This window comes from Crocodylus porosus, unplaced genomic scaffold, assembly GCF_001723895.1.
Source record: "Crocodylus porosus isolate Cpor-Errol unplaced genomic scaffold, CroPor_comp1, whole genome shotgun sequence".
NCBI classification, from domain to species: domain Eukaryota; kingdom Metazoa; phylum Chordata; order Crocodylia; family Crocodylidae; genus Crocodylus; species Crocodylus porosus.
Window position 1 is genome coordinate 59,233,847 of NW_017728931.1, and position 13,811 is coordinate 59,247,657.

Sequence of the window (13,811 nt, forward strand, 5' to 3'; positions counted from 1 at the left end):
CCGTAGCCAATGCTGAGCACCACTGCCACCTGCTGCACCTCCCCGGATCAGCCCCCTGCCAGAACGAGCCTTGGCCCACAGCAGCATCCTGCCCCGCACCACATGCAGATCTGGGGACACCCACCCCCCAAGACCACCCAGGGTTAGCACAGCAGAGGGAACTATGCCCCCAGACAAGCCACGGCTCTGCCCCATGCCCCAGCCTGCCCTGGCTGGGCAGCACCTGTCCCTGCCCCGGCCCATTCCCTCCCTTACCACAAGGGTCATTCACTCCAACTAGAAACATTATGATGCTCAGATTTGGGTGGGAAAAGGGGGACGAGATCCCAGTCAATTTATTAATGTCTGATTTTAAATATTTTATGTATAAATCAACAGCTAAACTAGAGAAAGAACAATTCTATCACAGTTAGTTTTGCCGGCTTTTTTCCCCCCAGTCCACAGAAGAAAGGTAAATCAAAGTAAAAACAAAATCCTTGGGAGCTAATCTAAGAGTTCCCGTATATGGCAGCTCTTCCAGAAGGAACCAAGTCAACACTCATTCCAGTCACAAAAACTACGTTCTCAGTTTTCTGCATATATATCCTTTGGAATTAAAATTCTCCTCTTAACTTCTGTATTAAGATAACACAACATATCATAATTGTGCTATAGCAAAGATATATTTTGGCTCAAATAACTGTTTCCTTCAGAAAATATTATCTTAGCAGGATAACATGTGTACATTTCAAACAAAATTTAAGGTTTTGCCCTACAGAAACTTCAGGAACCTGGAGAGATTGTTTTGGCCACTAAAGGTGTCCCCATTTTACTGCTATTCTAATGTTGTTTATGGAGAAAAATCCCACCATGAAGAGGTACCTTTCCTTTTCTTTTCTTTTAATTATTTCTACTAAAATACATATTAATGGAAAACTTGATCTAAAAATTCAGCGAACTTGTATTTTTACTTTGATGAAAAGTGGAAATAAGAAATTTCCTACAATTCTGCTATACAATTTCTCATTAATTAGGTTATCTTATCAAATGATTGTATATGAAACATCAGTTAGTTCAAGACCACAACCAAAACTAAAGTTGTACTGCTTCAGTGTTAGGATAATACCAAATTCCTCGTCAAAGTTCGTCCTTGATGGATATAACTGGCAATGGATAATTGTCCAATTTATCTAAAAATTATTCCTGAGATCTGGCAGTAAAACATCCCAAGAGATTTCAGACACTTTAATTACAAAACAATTCCACATATTTTAAACTCTCTCTCAGTTGTAAAACCAAGTCTATGAATTTGCATGAAGCACCATCTGTCAGTTTTACATTTCAAAGAAAAAGAGCAATGGAATTTGCAGCTAATCCTCTAAATGAACTAAATTAATATCTTCACTGTTTCTATTCCTTCCCTTTGATGAGTGAGATCCACTCTGCACTGCGACCTTAATAAGACCCCAATATTCCCCCACCATTATTTGTATCACACTTCCATCAGAGCTACTGTCCTTGCAGTCTGTGTGACCAGACTGCAATTTCTTTGATGTTTATCAATCTACTGTTCTGTAGTTCACATAGAAGCTATTAAATGATAGCATTTACTTTTCTCTATACTGCAGGAAACTTTTGATTGTCTAGTGGTAGTAACAAAGGAAAGCTGAAAACTGAACACAGAACACAGTCTGTGTTTTGTAATAAGTTAAAAAAAACACTTTAGAGATCAAAGCTAACCTTAATTAGTAATAATAATAAAAAAAGATCTACCTAGTTCAAAGGGATTTTAGTTTCCAAGACAGTGTTACCTTGTCATGAACATCTTGTAAGAGGTCTCGGATAATCAGTTGTCTGTCTTCCGTCTGTATGAGGTCCTGGGGGCAGGCAGTCAGAATAATTTCCACCAGCTGTCTCCAGGACTCCAGTGCATGCCGTTTAGCATGGAGACACTGCAGCAACTTGTTCCTCTCCACCACATACTGTAGGATTGTGTTGATCTCCTAGATACCCAAGAAAAGGAAATTTTGTTAGACTGTAATAAAAGACAGTAAAGAAAGAGATATCAAGATGGTTTGTCTTGTCCATAACTGACAAATAAACTATTACACTGCCTTTAGTTCATCACAAACAATCTGAGCTATTATATGTTTAGTAATAGGATTGACAAGTCCATTTCTGACCTGGTTTTCATGCAATACTTTTCACTATGAACCTCTTAAGGTCTTAAGTAGATATAAAGACACAGCCAAGTAAAGAAAAATGTGTAATGAATTAATTTAAGAAGCAAAAGCTATCTGTTCTCTTAAAATTATCTTGTTACTTTTCTGTCTCATTTTGTCTCCTATTTACCAAATATTCTATATTTATTTTAAGACAACTACCTCTAGATTTGGGGCTCAAATTTGCAAACAAGAATTTACCATCAATATGCTTGATGGCACAAGAAATCTCACTGAAAACACTGGAACCAAGTTATTTTAACTAGACTTACTTCCATAAGTAAAGGTCTTTGGCCTATGGCTGCCATTCCTTGAAGGGCATTAACTTCTGCAACCAGAACTCTGTGAAGATACTGGAATTGAGAAGGGAGGGGAAAAATGAAATTGCTATTGCACCAAAGGAATTTCAACAACTGTAATCTTGCTATGCTTAGATTGTAAACGTGCCCACTTTTTGGAGATATGTGCAATGCATAAGTGGAGTCAGCAATGAAGGTAACCATTTTCTTCATCTTGCATTTTGTTTCTTCATCCCACCCCTCTGCTGTTACCTCAGGTTTCCAACTTTAGTCTTCCTGCCAGCAGTGCTTTAATCCTCCTCCCATTTTTCCTCATAGTTCCCTTACCTCAAGTTCTTTATAAAACAAATATATTTTCAAAAGTACACAGAAAAAACACAGTTAACAATATAACTATGCTACCAACACTAAAATCACTTCCATCATATGATGTATCCCCTTCTCCCAGCTTGCATCTACACTGTCTTTCAAACTGTAAATTCTTCAAGGCAGGGGCTATGTCTTCCTATATTAATGTACACCACTCAGCACAATGGGATCGTGACCCTGATATGAGCCTTTGGGAGTAGCAGCAAAAGTGCATTATACAAATGATCTTTTAAGTCATGTTCTCAATGTAATTTGGATATTTCAGAAAGGAAAATCATCACACAGTGCAAAACTCTCCTGAGTGTCTACAAACTAGTGTGCCAGTGTAATACAAATGAAAAACCAGCATGTGTTAGGCAAGATACAAAGAAAAAAAATCAGTTTTATCTATTTAGTTTACACAACATCAAGGGCAACAATGGTCAGTTCAATACTATTCAATAGTATCTAACTACTGAAAAGGCTACATGTGAAAGCAAGGGTGAGAAGTGCTATTAATGCATGCAGACCTGTTACAAATGAAGCCCCATCTCTGGCAACTTTTTAAAATGACAAAGTCAAGATACAAACAGCTTGTTCACCTTGACATTGCAGATGACTTGTCCTCGTGCATTCTTGTGCTCACAATTAGCAATAACCTGCTCAATCTGAGCCCGGTCAAAAAAATCCAATTGCAAAGGTTCAGGAATCTCTTGACTGAAGTCAATTGAATCCAGGATACTTAAGATCTTCCTGCGCACTGGGGAAAAAATGAATAGCTTGTTTAGAAATATACAGGAACCACTGTGACAGAGAAGCACAAGAATTAACCAGCCTGTTTCAAATTTTTGCTTAAAATGCCCAATAATGAGAGCTTTATGAGCAGCTAAGATTATCAGTCTAGGAAAACAGACTAGACTTCTTGTTTCCACCACAATGTGGATTATGACTTAAATTCTAATCACTATGTTATGTCTAATTTAACATATGCATGTGTGCTAATATCTTCAATGCTGAGTGTCAAATTTTAGATTCCAAAGTTTTCAATAGCATCATTCTGAGAACTACTGAAAACCTAAAGATCCTGATGGAAGAAAGCTGTGAGTTTAGAGACCTAACTTTAGCCAACTAACTTTGAAAGTCTTCATCTTAACACAAACAGTAAGTCTCAATGGGCTTAGTGACCATTTAATTCATAGACCATCTCTCTTTTTTGCCCTCCAATGCCACCTGTATTGCTCTTCTTCCACTTTTTTTTCTCCATTATTTTCTGCTTATTTTAAGCTGTCTGGATTTCCAAAGCATGTTGTTTTAAGACAAATAACAGTGTTCAGCATAACAGCTGTTCTACAGGCAGCCTTTTCTGTTCATTGTTTAGAAAATCCGTATTAAGAAACAGTGATTTGCCAGGCTGATTACCTTTACAGGCAGTGTCAAAGTGAAGAAATCCACTAACTGAGCGACTTTCATCTTCCATCCCCCCTTCTCCATCAGCTGTGGGTATTGAAAGAAAAGATAGAAAATTAAGACAGAAAAGGTATGTCACACTTTGACCAAGGCTGAAAGAGGACAAGGGGTGACTGTGGTTTGGCAAATGTCTTCATTTTGAAGAGGTAGTTGGCAGTGTTAGTCTGAAGTCAGACTGAAAGCAGGACAGTGTGGCATCCTACAGACTAACTCATTCAGAGAGGCATCAGCCTAAGTCAGATGTGACGAATGAACTTGATGAGAGCAAGAATACTAAACAGAAAAGAATAAGGTCATTTAAATATAGAGGATATTGAGGGACAACCCCTATGTTCCTCAGTGGCTTAACTACTTCATTTTTCTCTTTTGGGCCCTTAAACTTACCTTGACCCTCTGTCACCATCCCCCGTCCTCCCACTTTTCTCCCCCCTTCCCTGCCTTCTTACTTTTAAATCAGCGATTCAAATCCATGCCCTTGTAGAAAGTGAAAAGTAGTTATCTGATGGCTGGTAATTAATTATACTACGTAAATAAAGTAGGTTATGTGTGTAGAGCATTTGAAAGGGTTAAAACAAATTGTAAATCTTAACAGTTGACTTAACTGTTTGTTGGCCAATGTAGTGGATACAATGTATCTATCTCCACCTCACAAAAACCAGTTCAGCACTGAAACACAATAAAGTAGGTAGGGGTAACACTTACAGTTTCAGTCCATTCCTCACCTATTCCAGTGGAGGACCAACCTTTCTGGCAGGCATGCCACAAAATCAGCATCATACCTTCCCTAAGTAAAACTTCTGCCCCCTACCCCTGCCCAATTAGCTCTTCTGCTTTCTGTTTCCTGCTCTGTCTTTCCTCCCCAATCTGCTGCTGTTTTCTGCTCCCCGCCCTATATGCACTGTGCTGCCTGTCCCCTCCTCAGCCTGTCGCGTGCCACACACAGAGGCTGTCTATGCCATATGGCATGCATGGCACCGGCTGGCAACATAGACAACTCTCTATGTTGTCTTGCCTGGAAGCTTTCTACTACTGACTTATTACATTTGTCTTGCAAGACAAAGTAAGTATATATTAACATCATGGCATTCATGTCTTTGTGTTTTGACATTACAACAAGTGTGTTTTGTTGTGATGTACTGTAAAAGCCCCCAAAAAACTTCTGACTCAACCCTATTGCAAAAGAACTTTGAAAAGGTAAACCATCTGAATCACAAATAAGGGGAATATATTATTTGAACCAACCAGCAAGAAAGAGTCTTTATCCACTGGGAAACTAAAACCAAGGATTGTGACTGTGAGGGAGTGGGGCCTAGGAGCGGCCGTGTACTCCCTAGCGCCCCCTACCATCACTCAAGGCTGTATTCAGCTCCCTCAGATTCTCGCCCACCACGACTTTGATCTTACATGAGTTTAAATGGGAGGCTGCCTTTATCTCCCTGGTGAACGGTACATAATGGTCCTGCCCCTACTCCATATGGGGTGCCCCTGTGCACCTCTCCCTCAAGGGGTATGCGTGGGACGTTGTGCAGTCCCTTGCCCTCTGGTGCTCTCTCTAGCACCCCGAGCTCATCACCCGCCTGACGCCCCTGGGCCTGGCTCTCCGCCGCTGCCCCGTCACCAGCGCCCCCTTGGGCCTGGCTCTCCGCCGCCGCCCCCTCACCAGCGCCCCCTTGGGCCTGGCTCTCCGCCGCCGCCCCATCACCAGCGCCCCCTTGGGCCTGGCTCTCCGCCGCCGCCCCATCACCAGCGCCCCCTTGGGCCTGGCTCTCCGCCCACTACCCCGCTCTGGGGCCTAAATCGCCCACCTCTGGGCTTTCGCGCCCTTCTCAGGGCCTCTACCGCGCCTCCGGCACCTCTCGGGTCTCTGCTGCCCTATCCGCGGCTGTTGCCCCCCTTCTGGGCCCACGCCTGTGCTCCTCACACGTGCTCTCTGCCCCGTCTGGAGCCTTGCCCTCTCTAGGGCCCATGCCGAGCTCTCCACGGCTGTTGCCCTGCCTCTGGGCCTGCGCCGCGCTCTCTGCACGCACCCTCTGCCCCACTCTGGGGCCTTGCCCTTTCTAGGGCCCATGCCTGCGCTCCTCACACACGCTCTCTGCCCCCTCTGGAGCCTTGCCCTCTCTAGGGCCCACACCACGCTCTCTGCAGCCGTTGCCCTGCCTCTGGACCCGCCGCGCTCTCTGCACGCGCTCTCTGTCCCCCTCTGGGGCCTTGCCCTTTCTAGGGCCCACGCCGCGCTCCCCATGGCGGTTGCCCTCCTACTGGGCCTATACCGCGCTCCTCGCGCTTGGGGCTCAGGTGGCCGCAGCCGTGCCTGGCCCCCTTGACCCTTCTCTGGGTCCTTTGCCCCACTGGGCAAACACCACGCCTCTCTCTGGCACAAACACCGTGCCTCTCCGGCGCAAACTGTAGTGCCCCACTGGCACTGTGCCCCTACTGGGCACTGGGAACCCCCAGGCTGCTGGGGAGCCCCTTGAGGCCTCCTCACTCCCCTACAGCCTCACCCGGTCCTCCGGTTTAACCATAACCGAAACACAAGCCACCTGGCTTCAACATAAACACAGAGCCTCCTGCTCATAACATAAACACTGAGCCCCCCACCAGGGCCTCCAACCATGCCTCTTGTCAAGGTGCTTTCATCCCAGGCATCATCGCAGCCAGTCAGCACCACAGTGCTGCCACTACCAATTCAGGCCGCTCAGCTCAGCTGCAGAGCTCCTGCAGCTGCCAGAAGAGAACTGCTAGTCAGGCTCTGGCCTGGGCTATTTATAAAGGCCCGGCCCTGCCCCCTTCTGGCCACCTGACCGGCTGGTTGCCCTAGCAACCCGCAGCTGCACTGCCCTGTTGATTGGCAGCTCTGACAATCTGCACCTGAGCTGCCCTGGTGACTGACAGCTCACCTTATCTCCTTCTTAGGCACGGAGCACCCCAGTGCCTCCGTGACAGTGACCTAACAAGCTCCTTTTATCTAGTAAATGCTTTTACCACTGCTCTCATCATCTGGCCTCTAAAAATACATTGCTAGACTGATTTTTAAGAATAAGCAGAGATGCTTCAGACAAGGAAGAAAACGTAAAGGGAGAAAGAATAAAACCACCACATCTACAACTGAACAGAACACATCCTTTGCTTCCCACCTAGGGCCAATTCCAAAGAAAATATGAGAAAGGCATTCAGATGTTAGAAAGAACTGTAACAAGTATACATGAGAGAAGAGCTAGTCTAAATAAGTAAAGAGTGTGACAGCTGAAAATTATGGGTGTGAGATAAAGGTGCTTGCTGAAGGCTTTATAAAGATTAGACCAAGTATTTTTCTGTTATTTGTTTAAATATTACGCTATATGTTGTAGCTAAGAGCCTAATTAAAGTTTAAGATGTAGTAAGACCTTGTATAAAGTAAGGCCTAGTAAATTTAGCAAAGCCTTGAAGTAATAAGGCCCTGTGGCGTAGTTAAAATTAACCTTATCAAAGGAATGCAAGGCTTGTACTGCTATTAGTCAGTCTAAGGACAGTTGAAGTAAAAAGAATCTGAATGGCTTTAAGTTATCAGCACAGTTAAGAAGGTATAAATTAGCTGAAACATCCAGAAATCATTCAGAAGGAAGATACAACTCTGTGAAAGGGATTAATTAGGTGTTGACCTAGATCAGTGGGCCCGTGGATCTTGAGGAGCCCAATAACTAAATACCAGGGTCCTTCCCGATACCTCTCCAACAGTGCTGATCAGGGACGCCTGATGTCGCTGAGCTTTGTAGAAAGAGAAACTTGTCATACATCAAGCATCAAAGGGGATTGCCGACAAGTTACCAATCTGAATTATTCTTGTCTGTCATTGTCTTGTTACTACGCTTGGTTGTGTTTTTGTTAAGTCAATAAACCTTTTTTACCTTTTTACCCCCGACCATACCCTCAATTCCGAACCCTCTGCTGGCGGCTGGGACAAAGAGGACTTCTCCCACCTCCACCCATTCAAATCTTAGTTTCCAATTTTCTCCAAAGCAAGCCCCACGTACCCAAGTAAGATTTCACAGGCATGTCATCCAGCAGCAGATGTAGGAGTCTCTGTGTGTGGGAGCGCTGGCGGTTCAATGATGTCACACGCAGTTCTATAGCTGCAGTCTTCATCAGCCAAGACATCTGGTTCAGAGTTGAAATCTCATGTTCTATGGAGAGAAGTCAGGAAAAAATCCCATAGTTGGATAAAAAAAATTAAAAGTCACCTTTTGCTCCAATATATTTTTGTTGGGCTTTAAGGAGGGCTGTGTACATGTGATTGTGAAGTAAATTTTAAAACTACTTGGTTAAATTTGGTTAAATAATTTCTTCATTGGTTATTTATGAAAAGAACTAACAGAGTGAACTGGCCAAAGTCACCTTGCTATACTAGATACAGGTGTTGCATGAGCAAACAAACATATGTGCACATAAAAAGTTCTCATAAAGAATTTTGATGCTAATTTCTGGCATCTTCCACTACACAATACTTGGCCTTCCTTGAGCAAACAAGGTCAAGAGTGATAAATTACAGAGGCTTTATGACCTGGATGAACATCAACATAACAGTCAACTGAGAAAGAACACACTTAAGTAAAACTTGATCCCAGGTCACCAGGAGTTTTCGCTTTCTATATTTATCTAACTGATTATAACGGCTTTGAGATGGACACAGTCTTAATTTCTGTAAAGGTTCATCCAAAATGTATTGTCTTTTTTATGAATGTGTATATATTTACTATTAGTAAAAGACCAATAAATTAATCCACTGTATTATCTAGATAAGTGTTCAATGAGTTTAACTTATTCTCACTGCTACATCTGAGAAATATTGATTAGGAACATTGAAACAAACCTACTGATCATTCAAAAACTAATTCCAGCACTAAATAATTTCTGCCAATTTTCTATAACAAGGGAATGTTTATAATGTTCATGGTAACAGTATCAACCCTCCACTTCCCTGACTCCACAGGATCCAATAACTATTCCACTTTTGAAACACAAGGTTTCTTGTAATGCGATGCTACACATTTATGATGGAAATGAAACCTACAAATACGCTACATGACTGTCATTTGTAAAGTAAAAATAGATTATTTAAAAAAATGTAATAAAGTAGTTCTGAAAAGTATCTTCCAAAATGTCTGCCTTGTGTCCATGTCCCCTTTAATTCATACTTTATCAGGCCCTGATCTGACATGTTGGTATTTAATAGGGGTGTGCAAAGCTTCGGTCTCTGATTCAATTCAGAGAAGATTTGGCCCGATTCGGAGGCCAAATCACCAAATCCGAATAGAATCGGGAGACCAAAAAAAAAAAACCCCAATGAATTCCGAGCCTCCAAACTAATTTGGAAAAGATTTGGAAGGCAGCTTTTCAGGGGAGCATAAACCGAGAAGAGGCCGGGGGGGAACAGGAGGGGAAAAGACTTACATCTGTAGTTGACCAGTGACTGTGATCTTTCCCTGAGTCCCCTTCCAATCACAGTGCTCTGGGGGAGGGGTGTAGAAACAACACATAAACCTCTGTCTGCAGCCTTTCTGTTTCTTTTGTGAGCTGTTTCTGCCTGAGCCCCAGTAAGGTCCCCTGTTACAGGCTACCATCCCTGCTTTTTTCATCCCACTGTGCCTTAACACACACACAAAGGACACAAGTTTTGCTTTCAGCCGTTTGAAGTACAGTTTCTCAGAAACCCTTGCACCTATCTCCTTGAAACTTGGCAGGTTTCATGCCTGCAGAAGGGGCTATCATCCCTGTTGTTTTCATCCATATCTGCCAGAGTTATAGGTATAAAATGACAGAGTTATAGGTATTTCAGTGATTCCCCATTATAGCCTATGGCCAAATCACCAAATCTCTCCGAACTGGCGCTGAATCTTCCGAAGCCAATTCAGCCGAATCAATTCCGGACAGCAATCTGAATTTCCAAATTGAATCACTGTCCTCTGACTTGGCCAAAGCCAAAACCGAATCAAATACTTCCTTATTCACACAGGCCTATAATTTAACAGCTTCACACTCAAAGCTTGGACTTGTCACAGGCAAATCCCAGCAGATGAACTCTGCAGAAGGAACAGACAGGCTCGACTGAATCAATTCAATCTGACAGAGAAAAGTTCCGCTATGTACTATAACTTCTCCCAGTATCAAAAGGATAAACAATCAATTTTAAACAAACATGTTTTTTCTTTTAATAAACAGATTACCTTTGATAGAAAATGGCAAATGCTGCAACTGAGTGAATAAGAAATCCTGGCTGGTCCTCAGATATCGCATGGTTGGGCCTGATGTGTCTGAGCATGCACACAATTGATAGATTAGCTGATAGTGAAAACAGATATAATGAATTAATTTGTATTTGGGGTTTAAAAGACACCAAGTAAGCAGAAAAAAATACAAGTATAATTTCTGTGTATATTTACATTAGCTGTGTATAAGATAAACATCCCACAGTTTCGGTCTACTCCTAAACTGAACAAATAATATAGTGAAGAAAAACCAAACTGTAACATCATTTAAGATGGATTATCCAATCAGTGGATTATTGAAATAGATAAATTCTTATTCAGCCACTGCCTGGCACCACACAAGGCCATCTGGTCCTTAGTTTAAAACATGAGATTTTTCAATCCTTGAGTCCATAAAGGAAGATTATGTAACCATCCACTCACTGAACTTAATATTTTTTTCTGGTTTCTGCAAAATCACAAATTAAGTCTCTACTCATCACTGTATGAACAGAATACCTGGATAAACTAGCAGAAACATTTTAAAACAAAACTGTATTAAGCTGCAAAAATCAGTGTTCATTACTAACAGAGAAGAGGTAAATTTTATTAAAGGGACCTATGTTCTGTGTTTGCTAACCCAAAATAGTCTCTTTACCTGATAACACAATTCTGCAAGATGGGGAGATTCTTGCACTGCTACGGGACCGTTCCTTGTTTCAGTACCTTTCTCCAGTATGTTTAAAATAGCATGAAGGCAAGTCCGTGGGCAACCCAAGACACCTTAAAGCAGGAGATTTTTTTTTTTAGCACTGCTTGAATTTCATCAAGAGAATCAGCAAGCAAATATTATAGAAAATTAATTTTGTTGCATATATTTTGCCCTCTCTCAAGATATATATACACTTAAATCTTGTATTATAGAGAGACAGACAGACATCCCATAGTATGTATACATATATAACCACACACAAAGCACTGTTTCAAAGATCAACAATATAAAAAATAAGATTTTGGCGTCGTAACCAAAACAGATGGAGAAACTGCATCTCAGCAAAAGTGACAGAAAAGGGTTTGGCAGTTTTTCTTTGGGACGGAGAGGGACAAGGATGACAAAAGAGAAACTGTCCACACAGGTCAAACAAGTTTCTTAGGAACTACTATTTCTGCCCAATTTTAAAGGCATGATGAATTCAGATGACAAAGTTATTAATAATTTGGGTAGAGTGGATAACTGGGATTTCTGCTCCCTCTACTGAGATTTAACTTAGTGGTCAAAACTCCATTAAAAGGAAAGGGAGATTTTATGCTTGTTTTCAGCTGCTCAGTATTTGAAATTTGCATTAGTTAAACATGATATCTAACATTATACAAGAAAAAAAAAATCACATAAAAAGCAAGACCTTTCTCGCTCTTCATTTCACCATTGCCTCCTTCAAATAATGAACTGGACAAGTTGCATATCTGAATCATTTCAGAAACTAGCTGAAGGACTGGATGGAGAAGAAACATTACAATACACATTTGCTAATCTACAGCATCATAACCAACCAGCTCATAAAATTCTGAAAAACGATCCAGGTTTTAGCCATATTGGTCTAGAGGAAAAAGCAATCAGGACTCGTGGTAGAGGCAACAACTTTTATTTGACCAACTAGATTTCTAAAAAACCCCAAAACTTTAATTGCGAGCTTGTGGGCACAAACACCCTTCTTCAGGCATGTAGTCATACTTCCTTCTGGTTATGGTGTTTCCTATTTCAGAGGAGTAAATAGATGGACTGGTCTTCTGAGCAGGCATTTTCTTATGCTCAGAAGAGCATTCCATCTATTTACTCCTCTGTGAAATATGAAACGCCATAACCAGAAGGAAATATGACTATATCCTGCTTAACACCAAACAACTTTGAGGTAAACAGACTATTCCAACTTTTCTCTGAGCCTAAACTGCATACAAAATGAACTGTTGCAAACAGGAGATTTTACCACACCTTCAACTCTCCTATGAAATATGAACTTTCATTTCTACCCAGGAGAACTTTTACAACCTTTTCTCCAATGCCTGAAGAAGGATGTTTGTGCCCGAAAGATTGCAATTAAAGATTTTTTTTTGCCAAAATCTAGTTGGTCTAATAAAGGATATCACTTGTACCGTGAGTCCTGATTACTTTTTCCTCTAGACCAATATGGGTATAACCTACCTGGGTACCAAATCACTCTGAGGAATTAATTGTGATGGCCCTATCTATTCTATTCCTTACATACAAGTTTATAAACAAATGGAAATCTGGGATACCAATAAATAACAACCAATTTAAAGCTATTAGGAAGAATATTTATTTGTATGCAGAATATTCAAAACATCTATAAAACAGCTGGAAAAAATGGGAGATAGGGGTATTCAGTAAATATATGCCATTCAGTAAATATAACTACCATTTCAATTAAGAACTGAGAAAGCTACCAATCCACAGATGTACTTTGCCAGCATATTAAGGGACAGAACTGTCATCCTAATACTTCTAAAGGGTAAAAATAAATAAATAAATAAATAAATAAAATCAGGGTAACAGACATGAAGTTGAAACAAAACCCCACATACTTCACAGTCTTTCTTTATACATTTACCAAGAGAACAGTAATTTTTATTCTGTATAGATTATCTTGATGGAGAAAAGGGCAATGCCATATTTGTGTATTAATATATTATTTTAAACCAGTTATTGGAAGTTAAAGCCATCCAATCTCCCGGACAGCAAGAATAAGGACATAGGACTCTTCATGGACCTTCTAGTCCCAGTACCAGGCCTAGAAAAATGCTAGCTCCCTTTCTCAGCTACATACCTGGGTCTTGTAGATTTGTGGTACTGACTGGTTTCTTCAGTTCATACCCCAAAAGATATAAGGCTAGGTTGGGTGGACTACACTCAAGAGATGTGATGAGAAGGTTCAAGATGTGAATCCTGGTTTCGTGGTGGATTCGAGCCTGCTTCTTTTCAAGTTCCAACTCTTGATTAGAAAGAGCAACAGGTCAGATGCATGAAGAAACGAAGAGTGTCTATACAGTCCATAGGCATTCACTCAAAGGTCATACTCAGAGGGTAGTGGTGGACGGGTCATATTCAACCTGGGGGAAGTGGACAGTGGAGTCCCCCAGGGCTCAGTCCTGGGGCCTGCGCTGTTCAATTTCTTCATCAGCGATTTGGACGACGGGGTGAAATGCAACCTGTTTAAATTCGCTGATGATACCAAAATTTGGGGTGAGGCGAGCACGCT

The 13,811-nt window shown here is 41.5% G+C and overlaps 1 protein-coding gene across 1 annotated transcript in view; it reads right to left on the minus strand.

Annotated features, from left to right (window-relative positions):
• The window catches only part of NUP205 (nucleoporin 205), a 95,076-nt gene that overhangs the window by 22,541 nt on the left and 58,724 nt on the right, over positions 1–13,811 (minus strand). Inside the window, exons 21-28 of the mRNA XM_019545142.1 lie at positions 13,380–13,544; positions 11,195–11,319; positions 10,516–10,630; positions 8,326–8,475; positions 4,268–4,342; positions 3,451–3,608; positions 2,474–2,554; positions 1,791–1,982 (exon numbers count right to left, since the gene is read on the minus strand). Of these exons, the coding sequence (XP_019400687.1) occupies positions 1,791–1,982; positions 2,474–2,554; positions 3,451–3,608; positions 4,268–4,342; positions 8,326–8,475; positions 10,516–10,630; positions 11,195–11,319; positions 13,380–13,544 (1,061 nt within the window). The remainder of the gene's footprint in view (positions 1–1,790; positions 1,983–2,473; positions 2,555–3,450; positions 3,609–4,267; positions 4,343–8,325; positions 8,476–10,515; positions 10,631–11,194; positions 11,320–13,379; positions 13,545–13,811) is intronic.